This window comes from Dermacentor variabilis, chromosome 3 (genome assembly GCF_050947875.1).
Source record: "Dermacentor variabilis isolate Ectoservices chromosome 3, ASM5094787v1, whole genome shotgun sequence".
Taxonomy (NCBI): domain Eukaryota; kingdom Metazoa; phylum Arthropoda; class Arachnida; order Ixodida; family Ixodidae; genus Dermacentor; species Dermacentor variabilis.
This window is the reverse complement of record NC_134570.1, coordinates 223,305,863-223,328,595: the sequence shown is the minus strand read 5'-3', so window position 1 is coordinate 223,328,595 and position 22,733 is coordinate 223,305,863. Positions and strand designations below refer to the sequence as shown.

The window sequence follows — 22,733 nt, the reverse complement described above, 5'->3', positions numbered from 1 at the left end:
GGATGACTGTAGGGGCCAAGCTTATGATAATGCGAGTAATATGTCAGGAAAATACAGAGGACTGCAAGCTCAAATCAAACGCCTGAACGAATTGGCAGTCTACGTCCCGTGCGCTGGTCGTTCACTGAACTTAGTTGGGGCGTGTAGCGTTGACAGTTGCCTTGAGGCAGTCAAATTTTTCACTCTAATTCAGAGACTGCATGTGTTCTTTGCTACCTCACCTAAGCAATGGAGGTATCTTTTGGTCAGCATGGGCGGAACTGGCAAGCAGCTTGTTTTGAAAAGTCTCTCTGAGTCCAAGTGATCAAGACACGCTGAATCATGTAAGGCCATTCTGAAAAATTTCAATGTAGTCGTGTGTTGCCTTGAAGCTATATCAAAGAATGAGGAAGAAAATGGTGACACTAGGATTGAAGCGCACTCTCTCTTCAAGAAAATGACAAAACTAGAGACTGTATTCATGGCAATTTTCTGGAGTGAAATTTTGGTGTGCTTTGACAAAACGAGCGTAGCACTTCAGAAACCAGGCCTAGACATTTCAACTGCTGTAGACCTGCTGAGCTATCTAGAAGACTTCGTTAATTCTTTGCGACCTCTCTTTGATACCTTCGAAGAGAGAGCATGCACGCTAAGTACCAATCAATGTTATCAGGATGAAGGCAAACGCATCGTTTCGATTAAGCACCCGGACGGAAAAAGCAATAGTGCACTACAAGGTAGAAAAAAGTTTATCGTAGAGACCTACAAAGTTGTACTTGACAGTCGACGCTCTGCTTTGCGTGTGCGAAAGGCTGCCTACACTGAACTGTGCGAAAGGTTCGGATTCTTAAAATTGCTGACAGAAGTTGGGAGCGAGGCCTCTCTGGCACAGCAGGCTGAGAAGTTGGTGAAAACATACAAAAATGATTTGGAGCCAGCATTTTCCGCTGAAATCGTTTCCGCGAACTTTCTGCACAACTCTGTGTGCCAGGACATGAGTCCCCTGTAAATATTGAAGTTGCTGCATGAAAGAAAGCTTATTGATGTGTTTCCGAACCTTTCTATTGCTTTGCGAATGTACTTAAGCATACCCATGGCAAACTGTGAGACCGAACGATCGTTTTCCAAGTTGTCGCTGATAAAAAATCGCCTTCGTTTGAGCCTCCTTGACGACAAGGTGAACTCGCTTGCTATCATGTTTATTGAAAATGACCTTCTCTGCGATCTATCCTTTTTAACAAACTATATCTGATTTAGCCATAACGAAGGCACGAAAGATGCCATTTTAAAAGAGGACCGTTTGCGCTATACATGAATAGTTCCAATAAGTTCGTTGTGTCGCCTCCCAGCCTCCACGTTGACAATGAAACACTGAGCAGTGTAATTCAAGATATGCAAATTTTTTTTTTTTGTTCTTCTTGTGATATTTAGCGTGCTTATAAAGAACTGTATTTTGTTGTTTTTGATAGTGCCATGTTTATTTGGTGTCGTCCTTGCTTGTCTTACCTTTAACGAAAATATTTTCACATACTGTTTTGTAATTACAGTTGGTAATTTTCATCTGTATTTTAGTGCATTTTTATGACGTTTGTATTGCCTTAAGTATTGTATGTATCTATTGCATATTTATAGAGTAACGTGTATAACGATTACTGCAGTCTGATGCTTGAATTTTAATAAAGAATGTTTTGGATACAGCCATGCGTCTCCTCACAGGATTAAACTTAGTGATGCAAACAAAGCCTAGCTTCAGAAGGACCAACATCTGAGCTGTCTTATCTTTTCTACGTTCTTGTTCGTCTTAAGTGCACTAAACTTTTCATTAAAGCCTAGCTTTTGCTGAAAACAGAATGCAGATTAATCACAAAGTGAACATATGTGTTGGTGTGTACAACAGCACATGTTTCAAGCAAGTTTTGTTGTTTTTCTTATAATAATAACAACAATAATAATCCTGTTGATCGCACTTCATTCTTCTTAATTTGGTGGAATGAAAATGAAACGGCATATTTCCAGTAGCGAAGCAGGGAGCCTGCATGCGCATTAGCCCAGGGCCCCCATTTTTCTTAATCCGGCCCTGACTGGCCACAGAAAATGCACTGAAAGAGCCAGGCCAGCAGCCAGCTCCGAATATTTACTGGATTTGTGCAATGTTAATAAAGGCTGGGAGGAAACACAAAAGTAATTGATTACATCTTGGTAATTACTTTCGTGCGTCCGTAATCGTTCAGGGCAAGGTTCTGACTGGTGTTGTAGAAGTCGCGGGTGGCTTTTTTCGTTGCTGGGTGTACATCAGACAAAACTTTGTCGCACCTGCGGAGTTCGTGCTGAGTCAGTCATGCCGGATTACACCTTTCTCGCGGCCTACGCCGCTCTACCTTCAATGTCACACCACTGATGTTCCCGGGGGAGAAGTAGGGGAGAGTAGAGACCCGGCCTGTTCTCCTGGAGGAGTACCTTCGATCGCGCCAGGCGTCTCGTATGCTGCTCTCTTTGACCTTTCAAAAGCATTCTTAATGATCTCCTTTATAATCTCAGGCGCTTTCCTGAGGCCTCCGTTTGCCGGTTACACGTGCCCTCCTGGAGAAGTACCTGTAAAAAATGCAATATAACGTCGCGACGAAAAAAAGCACCCAGCTGCGAGAAAAGCCCACCGCGACTTCTATAACACCAGTCAGAACCTCGCCCTTTTTCGAACCTTTTCATTCCTTCGGTTCAAAATCAAATGCCAGAGTCATTCTCCATACCAATTTCTATCTAGCAAACGAAGCACTTCGTGTGTGTGCTGCGCTGAAATCAGAAAGAAGCTCTAGCTTTCCATCTGATAGGAATACGAACACGTAAACCCGCGGCTGGCGTATCACGAGCGATAGTTACACTAGTTACGCTGTAACAATAACTGCTCTGCGCTACGGAACTGCAAACGAACGGTCATGAATGCTACTGCGGGCACCTTGGCCGGCGAGGTACTCGCCCGTTTCGAACACACAGAACTACGCGCGTTTCGCAGCTCAGCCGCACACACACCACGTCTTTGCAGCACAGACCACAAGATCTTGATGAGAGTTGCGAGGCTGAAGCAGACGCCGCAGCCCCGCCGGACCGCGCAATGGGCACACTTACCGCAGAGAGCTGGAAGATGCGCTGTCTTTTCCAGAACTTACTTGCGCCGCTTTTTACCTTAATACCCAAGCTAACAGCGCTGAGAAATACCATTTTGCCAGCTTCCGAGTCGGAAAAAGACGCAGGGTCTGCACGTGCTGCTGACCCCTGATGTCGATCGTGATTGCATTCTTATTAAACTTTTGCGCGCACAAAGACAGGACGTCGCACGAAGAAGGGCGCAAAAGTTTAAGAACCATGTAGTACAACCAACTCGCCCAAAACGTAACGCTTTTGAACGTGATTGTGTTGTTCCCTTTGAAACAGATCGTAAAGCGATGACGGCTGTGTATGGGCTGTGTAGTAAGCGACAAGAGTCGACTAGAGAGGAGAGTGGCAGAAACCAGCGTCTCGGCTCACGCGGCAGGCATCTAGTAAATAAAGAACTGACTCGGAAAAGCGCCCCCAAGCTCGTAGCGAGCCGTGCCAATCCAATTCAGAAGGCAGAGGAGGATGGGGAATAATTAAAGTTTGGTTAGCCACCGTAGCTTGGTGTTACCTTAAATTTTTTGTGGTGTTTCCAACAAAGCTGCTGTGGAATTCTTGGTGCTTGTGCAAGCTGTGATCGGCACCTTGAGTGGCGGGGCATGGCTGGCAGTCGCATCTACAAGTTGGGCTCCATCTTCACGAGGTGTGTTTCTTCAGAGCCGCAAGACGCGACTGCGCAAAACGCTGCTTTGAAGGGATCATTGACCATGCGCTTGCTTTATATACTTCAGCAGACGACAGCAAGGACACTGCGCATTTCTATCATCTTATGGTTGTGCTTGCACAAAGATGTCACCGTGCATAAACTTTAGGAGCATTTTAAAAGTGCGGACTTCGGAAGGTGTGACAGGTACTAATATATGTCCCCAAAGTTAAAATTTATTTTAAAAAGAAGTGATCTTGGGTAGTCTGCAGTTTCGTTATTTTACGCATATACTAAGTAAGGTGATTTGAGGAGCACAATTTACTACCCTTTATAAAGGTGGAAGTGAGTCACCATCTTGTTCTGGATGATGGCTCTTATAATTAGGGTGGAGCAGATTAGCAGGAGGAACAGAACATTGCCATCGCTTATCCTGGAATTGTGTGCCCCTCAAGTGGCCATGCCAGATGTTTTCGTTCCGTAGCGTAGTTTAATTTCACCGTGCTCGGGATAGTCGGGGTGGTGGCTTCGTGCTATAAATGCTTGCGTCAAGTTCTGTTTATTTCGCTCTGCGCACGTCTATCATTAATATTAGTTATTGCGTTGGCACTAGTCACTTTTGGCACGTGCCATAAGTATGCTTTGGGCTCCAGACAAAAAATGTAGATGGTACAGGCTAAAGCCCCCGATGACGACGATGATCTGTGGCCTTTCCCTTTGTAACGGGCAGGTAAACTATTACCTTGGTCTTCATCCACGCGCCAGCGCTGCTGGTCGGCAAAAATGGGTTTTAGGACAGGCATGTGCCATTGATATCATTTACTGTGTTGTACTTCCATTGTACGATGAATCTCTCGGCAGCCTAGCATTCTTTAGAACAACATTAACTCTACTGGCTTGACATTGTTCTTTCAATTACCTTGGTACACTCATTTGCTAGCCTCCTCATTAGCAAAGGTAAAGCCCATTAGCAAAGGTCATTAGCCCAGGTAAAGTGGTAGTCCCTGGTTAGATTCACAGCTGAAACATTTATTGTGCAGTGAAGCCGTTACTGCAGCTAGAAGCACTCACTTGGAAGGGAAGAGGGCATTTTAGGTGTGACATGCAACAAAAATTTAATTGTGTGTGTTCGGGGCTTTGCAGATATTCAACACATACTACTTTCCTCTCTTTTTAAAGCTTTTATACAAAGGCTGTGGTTTGCTTGATATCCTGTAATATATCAATTCGGCACTGAGTTTCATAAAAATGGCACACTGGCCTAGTTGGAATTGTCATTGCGAAAAGTACGAATGGACAGTACTGAGGAAAAAACACAGGGTGAGCACTTACTAACAACTGAAAAGCTTTTTGTTTGAAACTGACATATATATATCAAGACCTAAATGTATGCGCATGTCAAGTGACAGCTTGTCTTGACGCAGATACGGCAAGATTATGAGACCTAATTTTATCTGCGATTACACATGTCAGGCCTCAAGAAATCTACTTCACAATGGTGCAAAGTCGCAGAAACATGGCTCACAGACATGTCCTTGTTGTCTTCTATGAAATGCCTCAACAATTTCCTGCACTTTTTTATCTGCGTGGAACCAAAAGGAGTGGAATATCGGTTGAAGCATTCCTGAAACTAATGTCATTCTATTTGGGTTCAACACTTGCTGACTGGAAAGACCGAGTGTTTGTGCAAAATTCTGGTTTGTGCATAGGTTCTAGAATGGCACCCTTGTTGAACGACATCTTCCTGATAGGATGATGTCAGAGGCGTTCCGGTATGCAGACGATTACTTGATTTTTGGTGTGATTAGCATTCTTTGCCTATTTTGAGCCTATGTGTCTGCCTGTCTAGCCTCTTTCGCTGACCCAGTGGCCCAGTTGTCTACCAGGTGTGTGCTTGCAGTCGTGATGCTGTCGTGGTCATTCCATCGTTGTCATCCGACTCTCATCATGCCGTCATTGTCATGTCCTTTGTGATACAAGTCGTCATGCTGTCGTCACCTCAGTGTTCTTATATCGTTATCATACCATCGCGTCGTCGTACGTTCGTTGTCATGCTGTCGTCATGATGCCATTGTAGTGGTTCCATTGTCGTCGTTCTATTTTCGTCACCCGACTCATGTCATCCCATTATCTTCATGCCTTGTCGTTGCATTGTTGTTTTACTGTCATCGTCGCTTAAAGGCCAGCTGCAACGAAATTGTTGACTGCATAAAAACCTCAGTTTCAGATAATCTAGACATGCAGGGTCTTGCATGTTTTGCTTGACGTGTTCAAAAAAAAGATGTTGCGTTTACCGCTGCACCATTCTTGCTGAAATTTTGCAGGATTATATTTTGATTACACATTGTTCAGTGTAACACTTGCCACAGTTAATTGCTGGTTTTTAAGGAAAAAGTGCAAATTTGCCTTCGCTTATGGGGATGTGAGCTGCTGCCCCGATCGTGCAAGCATAAACTTGTTTTGCTGCTTGCTGGCAGCTACAGAAAGCAGCCAGTCAGGGAGGGTCACCGTGTGTTGCCCACTCCTGGAATGCACAAAGTGCGCATAAAGTGGCTGCTGGGCATTGTAAAGTTCGGTTCTGGTGGCATTGCATTCTGGCCTCGTTTGCTGCCATGTTGCGTTCTTCGTGACAAATGCAGCACGTGGTTCCTGCTAACAGCATTTCTGATGCTGTGTCAGAAAGGCTTTAATTCATCTACTTCAATGCTTTCGACATAGACACGCGAGAAATGCCTCGAAAGATGATGGTCCACCGGAAATGATCACTCAAGAATATTGCACCTGAATACAACTTGCATTTGTTTTTTGTGTGCCATCATGCGTTATAGTACTTACAGTCATCCCGAGAAAGCATTTAGCAAGCATATCTTCCATGCGTATATGACTGCTTGTGAAATGTAGCCTGTGCAGCGTCGGCAAGCGTAGTTCGTGGGCTTTTTGCACGCTGACTAGTCTCTGTCGCACTTGTCTGATGCAGCATGGTGCACATTTACTCCCTGAAAGCTGGGACAGGAAATATGTCGTCTGCCTTCCTCTGCACTGTGTTATGTACTGCACAGCCATTGCTCATGTTAAAGTATGTGTTCAAGCACCTCACAGCCACACAATGCGTTGGCATTCTTGCAGTGGCTCAAACCACGTGTGGAACAAGAAAGCATGCTAAGCATGCCCATCAACTTGCAGAAATGTTGAGAGAGCAATGTGCCTGGGCGCTTAGGTACAACGGAAATTAGTCGTGTATGGTTCTAGGACTATTACCAAGTCCGCATCGCTGCCACTCACTACCGGGTTCACGTGTCATCTGCTAAGGTGCTATTTAAAGACAGTTTAGACAATTACGAGGCCTGCAACTTTGCCATGATTACATTATTACTACATGCTATGCATCTATAGCAAATTTAGCACAAATGAAATTTCGTTGGACTTGGCCCTTAAGAAACATCCTATTATCGTCATGCCATCGTCATTTCATAGATGTCATTTCTTCTCTGTCACTCCAGCATAACCATACTGTCATCATTCAGTCGGGATTATGCCCCCGTTGTCATGTCATAGTCATTGCATTGTGATCGGAAAGTTGCTGTCCTGCACTTATTATAACATCGTCATCGTGCTGTCGTGGTCGTTCCGTTGTTGTCATTCTAACTTTGTCATCGCACTCTTGTCATGCGGTCGTCGTCATGCCATAGGCACCGAGTGGCCGCCTTAAGGCGCAGCAGTAAGAGAGAATACTTGCATGTGATGCAGACAATTGGTCAAAGGTGCACATGCTGCCTCCAGTGATTTTGCACTATGCTTTTTAAGTCCTGACAGACCAGAAAACATGTTTTCATGCATCTGCTTTTGAGAACGGTTGCCACTTGTATAAGGCAGGTTGTATAAAACTTGTGTAAAGCAAGTTGTACAAAAGCAAAAAACAAATCATGTTGTCTACCAACCGGGAAAACTGGGAATCCTCGGGGATATTGATATAGTAAGTACTCAGAGAAAAACTCGAGGAATTTGTGCTTCTATCATGGAAAATTAGCTGTAATTTTATTGAAAGGCAACGAGAGTCGTGGTAATGCTTACTCAAGTAACCGAGAGGGATCGTAACGAATCGCCTTTGACTCCGTGTCGTCGGCTGTAGGAGATGCCAGTGTACAGTCAACGAACAACTTTCCGGACGCCCGATAATTTGGACGACTTTCGGGCGCCACTACGTACCCTATAGAGTCAATGTATAAGAACGTCTGAAATTTCGGACGCAATAACGCTTCGCCGTCTGACTTTCCAGACCTTCTGCCGTAACCACAGGCATCAAAGTCACCACTCCCACCGTTTTGATTACCTCGCCACCTTGAACCGGTGCTCTCGCACGCAGTTCCGCTGGCAGCCGTAGCCACTACCGCGGCAAACGATATAGGCTGGTGCTTCGATGTTTGCTATTAAGCTTCTTGCCGTTCAGCGCCATGTTTTTCATTGAAAAAATTTGACGCTGTCAGCAATGGCACCGACTCCGCCTTTTAGGTCCTCGCTATTGGCTTTGAAGCTCGGAAAGCGCGGCGCGTTGCATAATGGCGGGTCCCAAAAGTCAGCTTCGCCTCAGTGCAGCAATGTTACACGCGCTGAAGCATACGCGATAGCATTGCGGTGAAGCATAACAAGCGCGGGAAGGGGCAATTGTCACGGGACGCAGTATGTATTCCTTAATTATACACACGTCTAGCCGCCATCTCACATCACAGCACGAGCACCGATATGCCTAATAAGTGTACTCGCGGGCCTTTTCGGATGTGCCTGTGGCATTTTGAGCCTTTAAGGGCAGTAAAAGACACTCATTCATTTTTTCGAACTGCCCAATTTTTCGTACGTTTCCGCGGCCCCTAGGGAGTCCGAAAAGTCAGACGTTGAATGTAAAACTGACCAAGAGGATCCTTCAAATGGTCCATGGGACGAATGCGCGGTGGAAGGAGGACGAGAGCAGAAAGGACCTATGCATTGAGGAATGAACGGGAAAGGAAACGTGTTGGCTGACGCAGAGATGCCGTTGTCCCCCATCCAAGCCAAAATAAAGTGTTTAAAGCAGTGAAACGCGTTGTGAGCGGACTGAGAGTATGTCAGGACAGTTGAAGTTGACCCGCCATATGTTGAGAGAGAATCTCACTTGTGACAAAATTCGGGCCTCATACCAATGGGCTTGCTATCAGTTGATAGAAATGGCTCATATCCCCTTCGCGTCCACATTTGTAGACGAGACCTACTTTTTGCCATTTCTGTTCAGTGGTAGCAAGGAATAGGGCACAAACATTAAGCTTAGGGTAAGTTGAACATTCTGATAGCCTAAATTACTTCTGGGGGATATGTATCGTTACAGAGTAGCACTTTGGGGAAGGCACTACTGTGTTTCACGTGACGTTTGCCATGGGGCATGTCGGTAGCAGCCTCGCAATATTTTTTTTTATTTGCTTGAGGCCAATGAACAACTTGTGCATGTAATTCTAGCTGAGGATTTCATTCTTTTTATGAAATGTAGCATGACTGAGTTTACAATTTTCAGATATTTAGTTACTCTAATTATGATGACTCATCATAAGATGCTCAGAGTCACTCTACGACCTTGATCTGCTTTCAGTGGAGTCTCAAGCACCATCTATGTTTCACAGATGTATCGACAGTCAATAAAAATTTGTTTTTGAAGGGGATATTTGAAACTTTGTTTCTGTATGCACCTCCATTTTATTTGTATTTGTGAATGTTTGACTCAATTTGCAATGAGTATTACCATTCTTTAAAATATTTTATTTGCTGTGCATTTTACTAACCCCTCCTTTCTGATTTCTTTTTGAATAAAGTAAACACTACACCGTGCTATTCAAACTGGATTAAGTTGTTTTATTATTTTTTAGCACGGTTATTAGAAGTGACAGCATCGGGCCATGTGGGGCGTGATCGGAGATCTTTGTTTGATATGCATTCTGTTCGGTTGCTGCAATGTCACAAAGTGGCAGTATGCAAAATTAGTGCGAACGGGGCGGAGAGGGCAGCCATTCGGCAAGCAGTGAACTCCCCGGAAGTTTACTGCCCTCGTTTGTCGTCTGCTTTCAGACAGTATACTACAAAATGACTTCTCATCTTCCAATGAATGAAATCTTTTTCTAAAAAAATGTATTTTTTCTTCACAAGCTTAAACACATTTTCAAATAGTAATACGTGTGACTACTACAATTTATAACTATTAGTTTCTCAGCGTCGTCCCTAGGTGGTGTTGCGCACAGCTAGGGAAAAAAGAAAAAGAAACGATGGGAACAGTGGCGCACTTTTCAAGAGGTAGCAACAACATCCTAGTGGCTCGCTAGCACCCCATGATGGGGTCGAGTTCGCCGCGCAACCAACGCACTGTTTGTTTCGAGAAACAAAAGCGACGCCGCAATTCGCTTCCTGCCATTTCTTCAAACGTGTTTCACACCTCCACTGCTCTTGTTCCTCCTCAAGCAATGCCAGTGCAGCTACCGAAGTTCCCATCGCATGCGCCATTTTCTTGAATTAAACTATGGATTGGATCCGAACGTGCCATTCTGCGGCCGAAGTCGGCATTTGGATCCAATCCAATCCACCAGACGTACCTGCAAAGCCGGTCTCACGCGAGAGTATGATCACTCCAAACTCCCCAACTCCCGTCACGTTCGGCGCCTAGCAGATGACGTGCTTGGTTGCAAGATGATTGACAGGAGCATGTCATCATTTTGACTTCACCAAAAACGTTGGCATGCCCCACGGCTGGCGACATTGGTGCGGAGTAGGCCAATCACATGCTCCGATAACCGAACGAATGCACCGATTGATCTCCAATCGCATTAATGGTGTCGCCAGTCTTGACATGAAAGTTCTGTGTCACTCAGAATTTTGCAAAGGCACTCGAGGAAAATATCGAAAACTTGGGGATTTTGAAAGTGCCAACTTGGTAGACACCCTGAAAGTACAAATTGTGATGGAAATGCACTGCATATACAAGCTTACTGTGGAAAGCTAAGACGTGGAACTTCATCAGTTTTTTTTTTTTTGCAGATGTGTTGCCGTGCACGTTAACATTGTTGCATGTTTAATCATGTGGATTGGTGAAGCAGCACAAAAATCACAGACGAAGGGAAGCCAGTCATGCTACATTTCATAAAGAGAATTAAATCCCTTGCTAGAATTATTTGCACAAGTCATTAATTCGCCTCAAGCACTTAAAAAAGATATATATAAATATATATTATGAAGTTACTACCGACATGCCCCACATCAATAATGTCCCACATCAACACGATAATGCTTTCACCAAAGTACATCTCCATTTCTTGTTTGTTGGCACTGCTTTGCCGATTGCAGCTGTGTCGGTATGTTCCTGTTCTTTGTTTTCTTTTTTCAATGCTTTTCCGATTCTAAGGTCTTGGAAACTAGCCCAGTCTTCAGTGTTGGTCTATTTTGCACAGCTTGGGGCGATGAGACCTTCACCTGCGATGTATAAGGGCGGCGTGAACGATGAGTGTGAACATGCCGCTGCGTTGGCGTTCACCATCAATGCAGAGCACACAGAATTGTGTACCAGATGTTGCCAGAGCTGGGAAGCATGAGGAAGAAACATATACCCGAAAATAAAAAAAAATGACCCACTCAGAGGACAGCAAAATGATGACTATGAATCTGCATGTTTGCCTTCGGTGCCCAAGCTCCGGATCTATGATGCCTTCAGAGGTGAAGACACAATTTTCATGGAACACAAAGCTCTTGCAAATGAATGGCTCCTTTATTTCTGTTAGAAAAACTAGGCAAAAGCAAACCAGTATTGAAAATGTGCATACCATCACGTTTCACGTTCTAATCGCTGTGAATGATCAACTTTCTTGATTGAATGTTCCAGTAATGTCTGCTTTAGAGCTTGTGTGCGTAAGTGTTGTTATTGATAATCGTGACTGCATTTTTTGTGCTTGCTATAGACCCCCAGCAGCACTAAAATCTTTCTGCGATGATTTACATGATGTTCTAAACAATCTCACTGTTCGGTATCCTACATCACCTTTGTTTATTCTGAGGGACCTTAATCTTCCTTATATTTTGTGGAGAAGTGATTTCAGGTGGCGGCCTGGCTCCGGACAGGCCGCCATTGGAATATGAACCTGGCAACGTTTAACGCTAGAACGTTATCTAGTCAGGCGAGTCTAGCAGTGCTATTGGAGGAATTAGAGGGCAGTAAATGGGATATAATAGGGCTCAGTGAAGTTAGGAGGCCAAAAGAAGCATATACAGTGCTAAATAGCGGGCACGTCCTGTGCTACCGGGGCTTAGCGGAGAGAAGAGAACTAGGAGTCGGATTCCTGGTTAATAAGAATATAGCTGGTAACATACAGGAATTCTATAGCATTAACGAGAGGGTGGCAGGCCTTGTGAAACTTAATAAGAGGTAGAAAATGAAGATTGTACAGGTCTACGCCCCTACATCCAGTCATGATGACCAGGAAGTTGAAAGCTTCTATGAAGACGTGGAATCGGCGATGGGCAGAGTGAAAACTAAATACACTATACTAATGGGCGACTTTAATGCCAAGGTAGGCAAGAAGCAGGCTGGAGACAAGGCAGTGGGTGAATATGGCATAGGCACTAGGAATAGCAGGGGAGAGTTATTAGTAGAGTTTGCGGAACAGAATAATATGAGGATAATGAATACCTTCTTCCGCAAGCGGGATAGCCGAAAGTGGACGTGGAGGAGCCCGAACGGCGAGACTAGAAACGAAATAGACTTCATACTCTGCGCTAACCCTGGCATCATACAAGATGTGGACGTGCTCGGCAAGGTGCGCTGCAGTGACCACAGGATGGTAAGAACTCGAATTAGCCTAGACCTGAGGAGGGAACGGAAGAAACTGGTACATAAGAAGCCGATCAATGAGTTAGCTGTAAGAGGGAAAATAGAGGAATTCCAGATCAAGCTACAGAATAGGTATTCAGCTTTAACTCAGGAAGAGGACCTTAGTGTTGAAGCAATAAACGACAATCTTGTGGGCATCATTAAGGAGTGTGCAATGGAAGTCGGTGGTAACTCCGTTAGGCAGGATATCAGCAAACTATCGCAGGAGACGAAAAATCTGATCAAGAAACGCCAATGTATGAAAGCATCTAACCCTACAGCTAGAATAGAACTTGCAGAACTTTCGAAGTTAATTAACAAGCGTAAGACAGCCGACATAAGGAAGTATAATATGGATAGAATTGAACATGCTCTCAGGAACGGAGGAAGCCTAAAAACAGTGAAGAAGAAACTAGGAATTGGCAAGAATCAGATGTATGCGTTAAGAGACAAAGCCGGCAATATCATTACTAATATGGAAGAGATAGTTCAAGTGGCTGAGGAGTTCTACAGAGATTTATACAGTACCAGTGGCATCCACGACGATAATGGAAGGAAAATAGTCTAGAGGAATTCGAAATCCCGAAGGTAACGCCGGAAGAAGTAAAGAAAGCCTTAGGAGATATGCAAAGGGGGAAGGTAGCTGGGGAGGATCAAGTAACAGCAGATTTGTTGAAGGATGGTGGACAGATTGTTCTAGAGAAACTGGCCACCCTGTATACGCAATGCCTCATGACCTCGAGCGTACCGGAATCTTGGAAGAACGCTAACATAATCCTAATCCATAAGAAAGGGGACGCCAAAGACTTGAAAAATTATAGACCGATCAGCTTACTGTCCGTTGCCTACAAAGTATTTACTAAGGTAATTGCAAATAGAATCAGGAACACCTTAGACTTCTGTCAAGCAAAGGACCAGGCAGGATTCCGTAAAGGCTACTCAACAATAGACCATATTCACACTATCAATCAAGTGATAGAGAAATGTGCAGAATATAACCAACCCTTATATATAGCTTTCATTGATTACGAGAAAGCGTTTGATTCAGTCGAAACCTCAGCAGTCATGGAGGCATTACGGAATCAGGGTGTAGATGAGCCATATGTAAAAATACTGGAAGATATCTATAGCGGTTCCACAGCCACCGTAGTCCTCCATAAAGCAAGCAACAAAATCCCAATAAAGAAAGGCGTCAGGCAGGGAGATACGATATCTCCAATGCTATTCACAGCGTGCTTACAGGAGGTATTCAGAGACCTGGATTGGGAAGAATTGGGGATAAAAGTTAATGGAGAATACCTTAGTAACTTGCGATTCGCTGATGATATTGCCTTGCTTAGTAACTCAGGGGACCAATTGCAACGCATGCTCACTGACCTGGAGAGGCAAAGCAGAAGAGTGGGTCTAAAAATTAATATGCAGAAAACTAAAGTAATGCTTAACAGTCTCGGGAGAGAACAGCAATTTACAATAGGCAGCGAGGCACTGGAAGTCGTAAGGGAATACATCTACTTAGGGCAGGTAGTGACGGCGGATCCGGATCATGAGACGGAAATAAAATCAGAAGAATAAGAATGGGCTGGGGTGCGTTTGGCAGGCATTCCCAAATCATGAACAGCAGGTTGCCATTATCCCTCAAGAGAAAAGTATATAATAGCTGTGTCTTACCAGTACTCGCCTACGGGGCAGAAATCTGGAGGCTTACTAAAAGGGTTCTACTCAAATTGAGGACGACACAACGAGCTATGGAAAGAAGAATGATAGGTGTAACATTAAGGGATAAGAAAAGAGCAGATTGGGTGAGGGAACAAACGCGAGTTAATGACATCTTAGTTGAAATCAAGAAAAAGAAATGGGCATGGGCAGGACATGTAATGAGGAGGGAAGATAACCGATGGTCATTAAGGGTTACGGACTGGATCCCAAGGGAAGGGAAGCGTAGCAGGGGGCGGCAGAAAGTTAGGTGGGCGGATGAGATTAAGAAGTTTGCAGGGACGGCATGGCCACAATTAGTACATGACCGGGGTTGTTGGGAGAAGTATGGGAGAGGCCTTTGCCCTGCAGTGGGCGCAACCAGGCTGATGATGATGATGATGATGATGATGATGATGATGATGATGATGATGATGATGATGATGATGATGATGATTTCAGGTTCCATAGCCGGGCAAAAAGCTCATCCGAGGATGCACAATTTCTGAATATTTGTTCTGACTTTAACTTGTCACAGTTAGTACATGAACCCACTCGTACAACTTCTACCTCATCTAACATCCTGGACCTTATTTTCACCACTGTGCCTGACTTAGTTTCTGAACTAGCTTACCTCCAGGACGTAAGTGATCACTTGATTATCAATTTCACGCTGAAAATGCATGTATCTTCCAAGAGACAATCTAAAATTATAGTTGACTATAACCGTGCTGACATACCCTCAATTACCTGTGAACTGGAAACCATCGTGTAGAAGCCGAGTACATTTATGCTGCTAGCAATGCCAAAAAATCCTATTTTAATTTCACACTGCCGTCCCTCTTACTAACCCACGCAAATTCTGGAGTATTGTTGGCGACAAGAAAGCTGACTCCATTCATTTAGTTCATGTTGATGGCAGTGATGTTGACAAAAACCAGTGTTGCACTATGTTAAACGAAGTGTTTACCTCATGTTTTTGTGATGATAACCTTGCCGATTTACCGAATATTCCTCATTTCTTGTTTTGTGCTATGGATCCCATAATATTTGACTGGGTTGGTATTAACCGTTTGATTGATAATCAAACGATCTCATCTTTGCAGGTCCTGCTCTTATTAATTCAAAAATGTTAAAATCTACAGCATTATTTTCATCTGTTATTCTATCTAAACTGCATACTCAGTCAGTACAGTACTCATCGCTTCCTACAGACTGTGAAACGGTGAGGGTGGTTCCATTCCATAAATCGGCTAATGCAGTATGTCCCGAGAACTACAGACCCATCTCATTAAGTAGCATTCCATGCAAACTCTTAGAACACTCAATATATTCTCACAACATTGATTTCCTGGAAAGCAACTCGTTCTTCCATCCATCTCAAGATGGTTTTAGAAAACCTTTTTCATGCAATACTCAACTTTTTTGTTTCACTAATGATTTGTGTGCCGCCTTAGGTCAAGGATTCAATATGGACTGTATTTTTTTAGATTTTGCCAAAGCTGTTGACACCGTATGACATAACCCATAAACTTAGCTTAATATTGACCCAAATGTGTTGTCTTGAATTAAGGAGCTTCTTTCTAATCAAACTCAATATGTCACAACTAATAACTATTCATCTGCTTTGTCAACAGTCACATCCGGAGTGCCACAAGGCTCCGTCTTGGGGCCTTTACTCTTCTTGATTTATATTAATGATCTCCCTAACTGTGTAACGTCATCATCAATTAATCTGTTCACAGACGATTGCGTAATATACCGAAAGATCACTAAACCCTTGATGATTCAGATAAACTGCAAGGAGATCTTGTGAATGTAACACTCTGGTCTAAGAAATGGCTCATGAAACTGAACACTAGCAAGTGTAAATCAATGCGCATATTACGTACGGCCAGCAATATCAGCTATCAGTGTCTATATGTACTGAGTGACACTTCATTAGCATCCGTTAACGCTCACAAATATCTTTGCCTTCACATAACTAATGATCTCTCATGGAATATGCATACTAATTATATTACTGCTAATGTAATCGCATGTTAGGATATCTTCGTCGTAACTTTTCCACCGTTCCTACTTCAGTAAAATTGACACTCTACAAAACCCTAGTTCGCTCAAAACTAGAATACTCATCTGCCATTTGGAAAACAATGAAGCATCACTAACCATAAACCTTGAAGGAATTCAAAATCGAGCAGCTCGCTTTATTTTATTCTATTCCTGCAATTCCAGTGTTACATGTAAAAAAAAACCCTGAATCTGCCAGATCTTTCATTACGCCGCAGATGTGCTTGTCTTTGTCTATTCCATAATGTTTATCACTCTAACCATGTGCTCAAGGATAGACGTATCACCCCACCTTTCTACATTTTATTTTTGATCCGATTCTGATCACAGATATAAAGTTGCCGACTATCCTGCCAAATGAACAAGTATCATGATTCTTTTTTACTCCGCAAAAGTGTCAACTGGAACCACCTTTGTGCTTCCATCATTCAGATCACAGATATATCTTCATTCAAAACAGAAGCCTACCACACTATCACTTAACGTTGTCTGCATACCATTGTCTGCATGTTACATTGCTTTGTTATGTACCACTCCCTTCTGTAGTGCCTTAGGACCTTGAAAGTATGTATAATAAATAAATAAATGAATACTATTTCCTACAAACCACTCATGTCGAGGCTTTCTGCTGTTCTATCTGGTGAGGCCATGACGAATACCAATACAACTGAATTGCCTCACCAGCTTTTGAGTAACTGTGTATGTACCCAAAAAAATGCGACACATTTGTTTGGACTTGGTCCCATGTGGTATTTCTGCAATGCAAAATAGAAGAAATGATAGAACACAATCAACCAACGCAGCTGGTGGCTGCGTCTGTAGCATTGCTTGCTGTTACATGCACGGCATCGCCACACGAAGGTGCCACAGATCTAAACTCATCCTGCGCCCAGTCTCTATTGTCTTCAAGCTGTCGTTTTACCGTTGTCATCACTTCAGAAATATCATCCGATGGTTGTACCATTGGCATCGTGCTGCCTTTGTCATTCCATCGTCATTTCTTCTCTGTCATTCTAGCTTAATCGTGCTATAATCATTCAATGGTCACTGTGCTGCCGTTGTCATGCTGTTGCCATCACTGCTGCGTTGCAAGACTGTTAATGTCATGCATGCATTGCCACGCCATTGTTGCCATGCTGTCGTGACCTTACTATCGTCATCTGGTTCTTGTCATACACTCATCACTGTCCCATTGTCCTTATGTCATTGTTGTCAAGCTATCATTCTTATACCATCATCATTGTAGGATCATCCTCTCACTGTTGTCATGCTGCCGTCATCATACCACCTTTGTCCATCCACTGACACCATTCCCTTCTTCGTCATTCCATCGTTTTCTCTGCATCGTCATACAGTTGTGCTCGTGGGTGACTTTGGCAAGCGAGTGCCATATAAAAGTGGGCTGATATTGCAAAAAAGAAGTGAGGCGTGCAGACAGGACACAAGAGTAGAGAAGTGGACAACACGAATGCCGACTATCAACTGAAGGGAGCACTGAGGCGAAAAAAGAAGAAGACGCAAAACTCATCTGCGCATGCTCAGGAATGGTAAAACCACGTGTCAGTCGGGTACATGTGCCGGTCTACGTGAGAGATAACTGTTAAGACACTTTATCTTTTCCTTATGTAAAGTAATCGAAGGCTGACTCATGCACGCACTTCCACCATTAAAGATATGCCATGCCTCTACCATAAGATGCGTATCTTCATTCTTATGCCTGTACAATATCGCGCATTCATCTAACTCTGGCATGCAGTTACAATCTCAGCAATGTAGCGAAAGATTAGAAGGCGACCCACCTGTTAATGACCTTTTATGTTCCATTAGCCTCTGATTGATACACCGTCCCGTTTGCCCTACGTAGAACTGGCCACAGCTAAGGGGAATTTTATACACCACACCCATACGACAGTCAGTAAAACAGTTGTTCTTATTGTGCTTCACTGGACAAATATCTGTTCGTTTTTTGCCTTTTACCCGCTCCTTTTTATTCTGTACGGCAGCACATATCTTACCTAGCTTATTGGGAGCAGTGAAAGCAACATTAACATCGTATCTACTTGCAACTTTTTTAAGCCTGTGCGACACTGAATGAATATATGGAATAGCCACTACTCTTTTTTTTGCTACTACTGCTTTCTGTAATCACGTCCATCCCTCTCGAAGCCGACTTCTTTAGGCGCTCAGCCACAGTGGCCACCGCTACACTAGGATAACCTGCTTCTATAGGCGCCGGACCTGCACATTAAAACTGGCGCTCATTTTGTGCATGCAGGATCTGGTGAGGGAAGACTTAAGGCATGACATGGCAATTCCGTTTTTTACTAATTTAGAATGCTTGGATTGAAAGTTTAGCAACGGCTTCGAAGATCTTGGGGAGTACTGCCAACAAACATGGTTTTGTTCGAAGATCACGGAAATGTCAAGAAACTGAATTACACGTTGCTGAGGAAATTCCTCGGTAAACTTTAATCCTCCCCCATAAAGTTTAAATTGATCACTTACTGAGGTAGCAGCGGAATCGAATTCTTCCCTATTGCAGAAAATCAGGTAATCATCAACGTACCGAAATATCTTGATAACTCTATCACCTAAGGCTTTCTCTAAGCAGTTGTCAACCTTACTCAGGTAAATGTTGCCAAGAATAGGGGCAACCTTTGAGCCAATACAAATGCCTGATTTCTGCAGAAAAACGCCATCTCTCCATCCAATCAGCGTCGACTTCAAGTACATTGAAAGAATTTCTAGAAAAGCTCCCGTGGAAACACCGCATCTGTCAATAAAAGCCGATTCTTGCACTTGTTCTTTAAGGCACTCATTTACGGAATTTAGTAACCCGTCATGCGGCAAGGAATAATACAGGTCTTCGATATCCATACTAAAAGCTGTACAATCACCAGGGTTTTCCTCTCTCAAATACTGAATTAGTGCCTGAGAATTACGTAAGCAAAAGGGGTCTGAAAAAACTAGTGAAGCTAAGCAGTTCTGTAGGTAACTGGCGACACAGACCTGCCACATCCCTATCTCTGACACTATAGCACGAAAAGGAATTTCTTGTTTATGGGTCTTGGCCGAAAAAAACAGTTCTAAGGTGAGGTGAGGGATGCTGGAGACAGTGCATGTCACATGTAGCAGAAGCAATAGAAGTCTCTCAAAGACTGCTGCAGTTTTTAAATAAACATGACTTCAGCAATACGATGTGTTGTTAATTGCTTTCATGCTAATCGTGTTACCGTTGACAGTCCATCATGAGCTGGATTCTGCCGTAATTTTTTTCGTGAAAGGATGAATTGCCTGAAACAGTAGTCAACATTCTGATGATGTTCAAAGAAAGAGGACAAGGGCTCAATTTTACATGCGAGTTGGTGAAGGATGAGCATATTCAGTTCCTGGATTTGAACTTATGGATTAGAAAAGACCACGTATGTTGGGTCAGCCTGCCAGAAAGTGCCAAAACTCTTCTGACTTTTAGGTCAGCACTTCCTAAGCTCATCAAGAATGGTGTTGCCGAATTAATGTCTGAAGTCCACTGTAGTGCGTTTGTGCCAGCATTGGATGGAAAAAAGCTGCAGCAGGCAAGTCACAAGGTCAGCAGCTGCCAGGTTCCCTGTTGCTGTTTAGGGAACAATTTGCAAAGGAATCTTTCACAAAACCAAGCATGTATCTAAGAATGCTGCAAAACAGAAGGCAAGCAGAACAGGCAGGGAAGTAGCCTGTCTTGTCTTTCACACAGACTCAAGAAGGGTAGAAAACAAATACAAGTTGTTCTTAGTGCAAGCAAAAAGTTGGAGCATGTGCAATCATGCAAAGAAAAGTGGAAAAGACCGCACATGCAGTACGTGCGCAGTTAACCCTAGCACACGATTCACGACCTCCCAGAAATCTGTTGTGTCCCTTGAAATGTGGCACCAGATGTGCAGGAAAGGTGGATCAATGCAGCATCAACTAAGGCAACTCTGGAATTCACAGAAAGATACGCCAACTTCCAATTTGTCCCAGCATTGTAGAGAGTGTGGCTGCCCCCCAAGATTGGACAAAACCGAGATTCTGTATAAACATGCACATCAACTAGCACTGGAAGTTGTTGAGGCATTTCACATATACGACAACAAAGACACGTGTGTGAGCCAAGTTTCAGTGATTTTGCAAGGTGGCATATGTTAATTATGGCCTTTGTAGAAAATTTTACCTAGACAGTTGCTGAGAAGTATCAGATGATGAACCATGTTTGCCATTCATTGTCCAGGTGGCCAGAGTGTCAAACCAAAACTTTTTTCATTCAGTTTTAGTTACTGGAAACAGTGCAGACTTGTTCAAACTTGTTCAATTTCATTTGAATAGCCGAACAATAATTATAGCGGCACTGATTTATTTTGTAAACAGAAAAAGCTTGTCGCTTCTGATACGCTGCACTGAAAGATTACGCCTATTGTTTGTTCTTCATGCTGGACATAGTTACAAAAGAGTTGTGCAGGTCCAACAGCAATGCTGGAATCTATGTGAATGAAGCCTTATTGAGTGAAAGGGAAAGAGGGACAGATAATACTTTCAGGAAATGCAGGTCCTCCAGCCTGTTATTGTGCTCAGGGGGAAAGGAAAGAGGAGAAAAACGAGACTGAGGAGTAATGATGAGGACAGGCAATAGCATGTGAAACACCAATTCACAGCCTTGAAAGCTTTTCAGTGTTCGCATGCTTCATTGGTGTGTCCGGCCAACAGCCCAGTAACACCTTTTCACTGAACGGCCTATTGTTAATTGGCACTGATGAAGAGATTGATACGTGCCGTTCAGTCATGCAGGGGACAAGCATATGTGGTACGCTCTCTGATATTCTGCACGTATCGCAGTCTGGCGAGTTCACACTCCAGACACGATGCAAATATTGTCGCATTAACACTAAGTCTGCCCCCTGACGCAATACTCTGAAAACCATACTAATGGGGCTGCGACTTTTAAGATCGTGGGAAGGGGGTGGCTATCTAAAAATGATGTAGCATAGTTGACCCACAAGCACAGGCAATACATAGATAAAAAGCTCCAGAAAAGGTGGCTGTCGTGAACCAAACAGTTAATTTTTCCTTTTGGTTTCGCTCCGGAGTAAAAAAAATTGTAATGGTTCCAGTTCAGTTCCGGTTCGAACAAAAATTACTTTTTTTTTCAGTTTTCGGTTCAGTTTCGGTTCGATGCTCTGCTGGTGGCACAGAGTTTTTATGTTGAGGGGAAAAGGGATGCGCAGGCAAGTGTGTCAGCTAATTATGGACTTTGCATGTAATTACTCATGCGAGTGCTCAAAAGCTATCTACAGTCATTAGGTTCAATTTTTTTTATTTGTCATGGGAGAACAGATTGTTCCAATGAGTATATTTTGAAGGAAGGTAGGACAAGATCGGCAGCAAAAGTTGAGTTAATTATTGAATTTGGAGATAATTTCCAAGTATTTGTTTTCTATTTGGCTGCGTTAATTGTATTACTACACAGCCTGCCAAAGTAGATCCAAAGCCAATAAGAGGAAATGGCAATGCCAGTTGTCATCAAATTTTGTTGCACTAAAGACAGGAATCACCAACACAAAGAAGCAGCCTACTTTGACCAGCCCCTGGTGAAGAGAACGCAGAGTAGCAAGTTTTAATTGGAGCTTTGATGCTGCGCCACAATGAGATTCTGGCTTTGTTGATTTTGTTACAGCTATAGGAAAATCTGGCAGTGCTTATTATTTGTGTTTCTGAGATGCCTGGCCATGGAAGGTAGCGTTTGTCTTGAATGGCCTGAAACATGGCTGCACAGATAAGATCTTCTAAGAGTCGTGGTTCTCCTATTGTACAATTTTGCTCAGTCATACCTGCTAGGTGCAGCAAAAAAAATCCATGGGAGTCCACGTTTTCATCTTCAACTTGATTGAGCAGCCAGTGATATTTTTAATACTGTTGTAGTACACTGTAAAGGCCCCATTAAAAATTTTTGGTCATACGTACTACACTGGAAGCCACATAAAGCCGTCTAAGTGTCTTACTGAAAGAATTTTTCAAATTGGTTCCTTATTGGAGGAGATAGAAAAAATTAACTGTCCTAATATCATGCCTCTAGCTGCTGAGCGTCACTGACAATGGATACATTCTTTCTCTCTAGTAGTGTTTCCAAGCGGTGCTTCTTCCCTGCCTTCTCCTACACTGGAGCGGAGGGACACACTACAGCATAGAGCCCTACCTCTTCCCTTGCGGCGTTATGCCTTCTGCACTGGTTTATTAGTCATGGTTTGTGACGAATCACGCACCGGGAAGAGGCGTGTGACTGGGAGCGGGCTGCCTCAAGATTGAAGGAGCACAGCATTT

General features: G+C 43.5%; 2 protein-coding genes across 5 annotated transcripts in view; one reads left to right on the top strand and one right to left on the bottom strand.

Moving 5' to 3' along the window:
- mRpL20 (mitochondrial ribosomal protein L20) overlaps positions 1-3,452 on the bottom strand; it is a 98,855-nt gene extending 95,403 nt beyond the window's left edge. Inside the window, exons 1-2 of one of the 3 annotated variants that reach the window (XM_075686888.1) lie at positions 3,103-3,452; positions 2,437-2,571 (exon numbers count right to left, since the gene is read on the bottom strand). In XM_075686888.1, the coding sequence (XP_075543003.1) occupies positions 2,437-2,490 (54 nt within the window). In that variant the 5' untranslated portion in view covers positions 2,491-2,571; positions 3,103-3,452. The remainder of the gene's footprint in view (positions 1-2,436; positions 2,572-3,102) is intronic. The other 2 variants (XM_075686889.1, XM_075686887.1) reach the window with 2 other exon arrangements.
- A 115-nt stretch (positions 3,453-3,567) lies between these two features.
- The window catches only part of mRpS23 (mitochondrial ribosomal protein S23), a 77,582-nt gene continuing 58,416 nt past the window's right edge, over positions 3,568-22,733 (top strand). The window contains exon 1 of one of the 2 annotated variants that reach the window (XR_012826913.1): positions 3,568-3,772. Coding sequence is in view for 1 of the 2 variants with exons in the window: in XM_075686890.1 (XP_075543005.1) it covers positions 3,729-3,772 (44 nt within the window). In the remaining variant the exon portion in view is untranslated. The remainder of the gene's footprint in view (positions 3,773-22,733) is intronic. The other variant, XM_075686890.1, reaches the window with a different exon arrangement.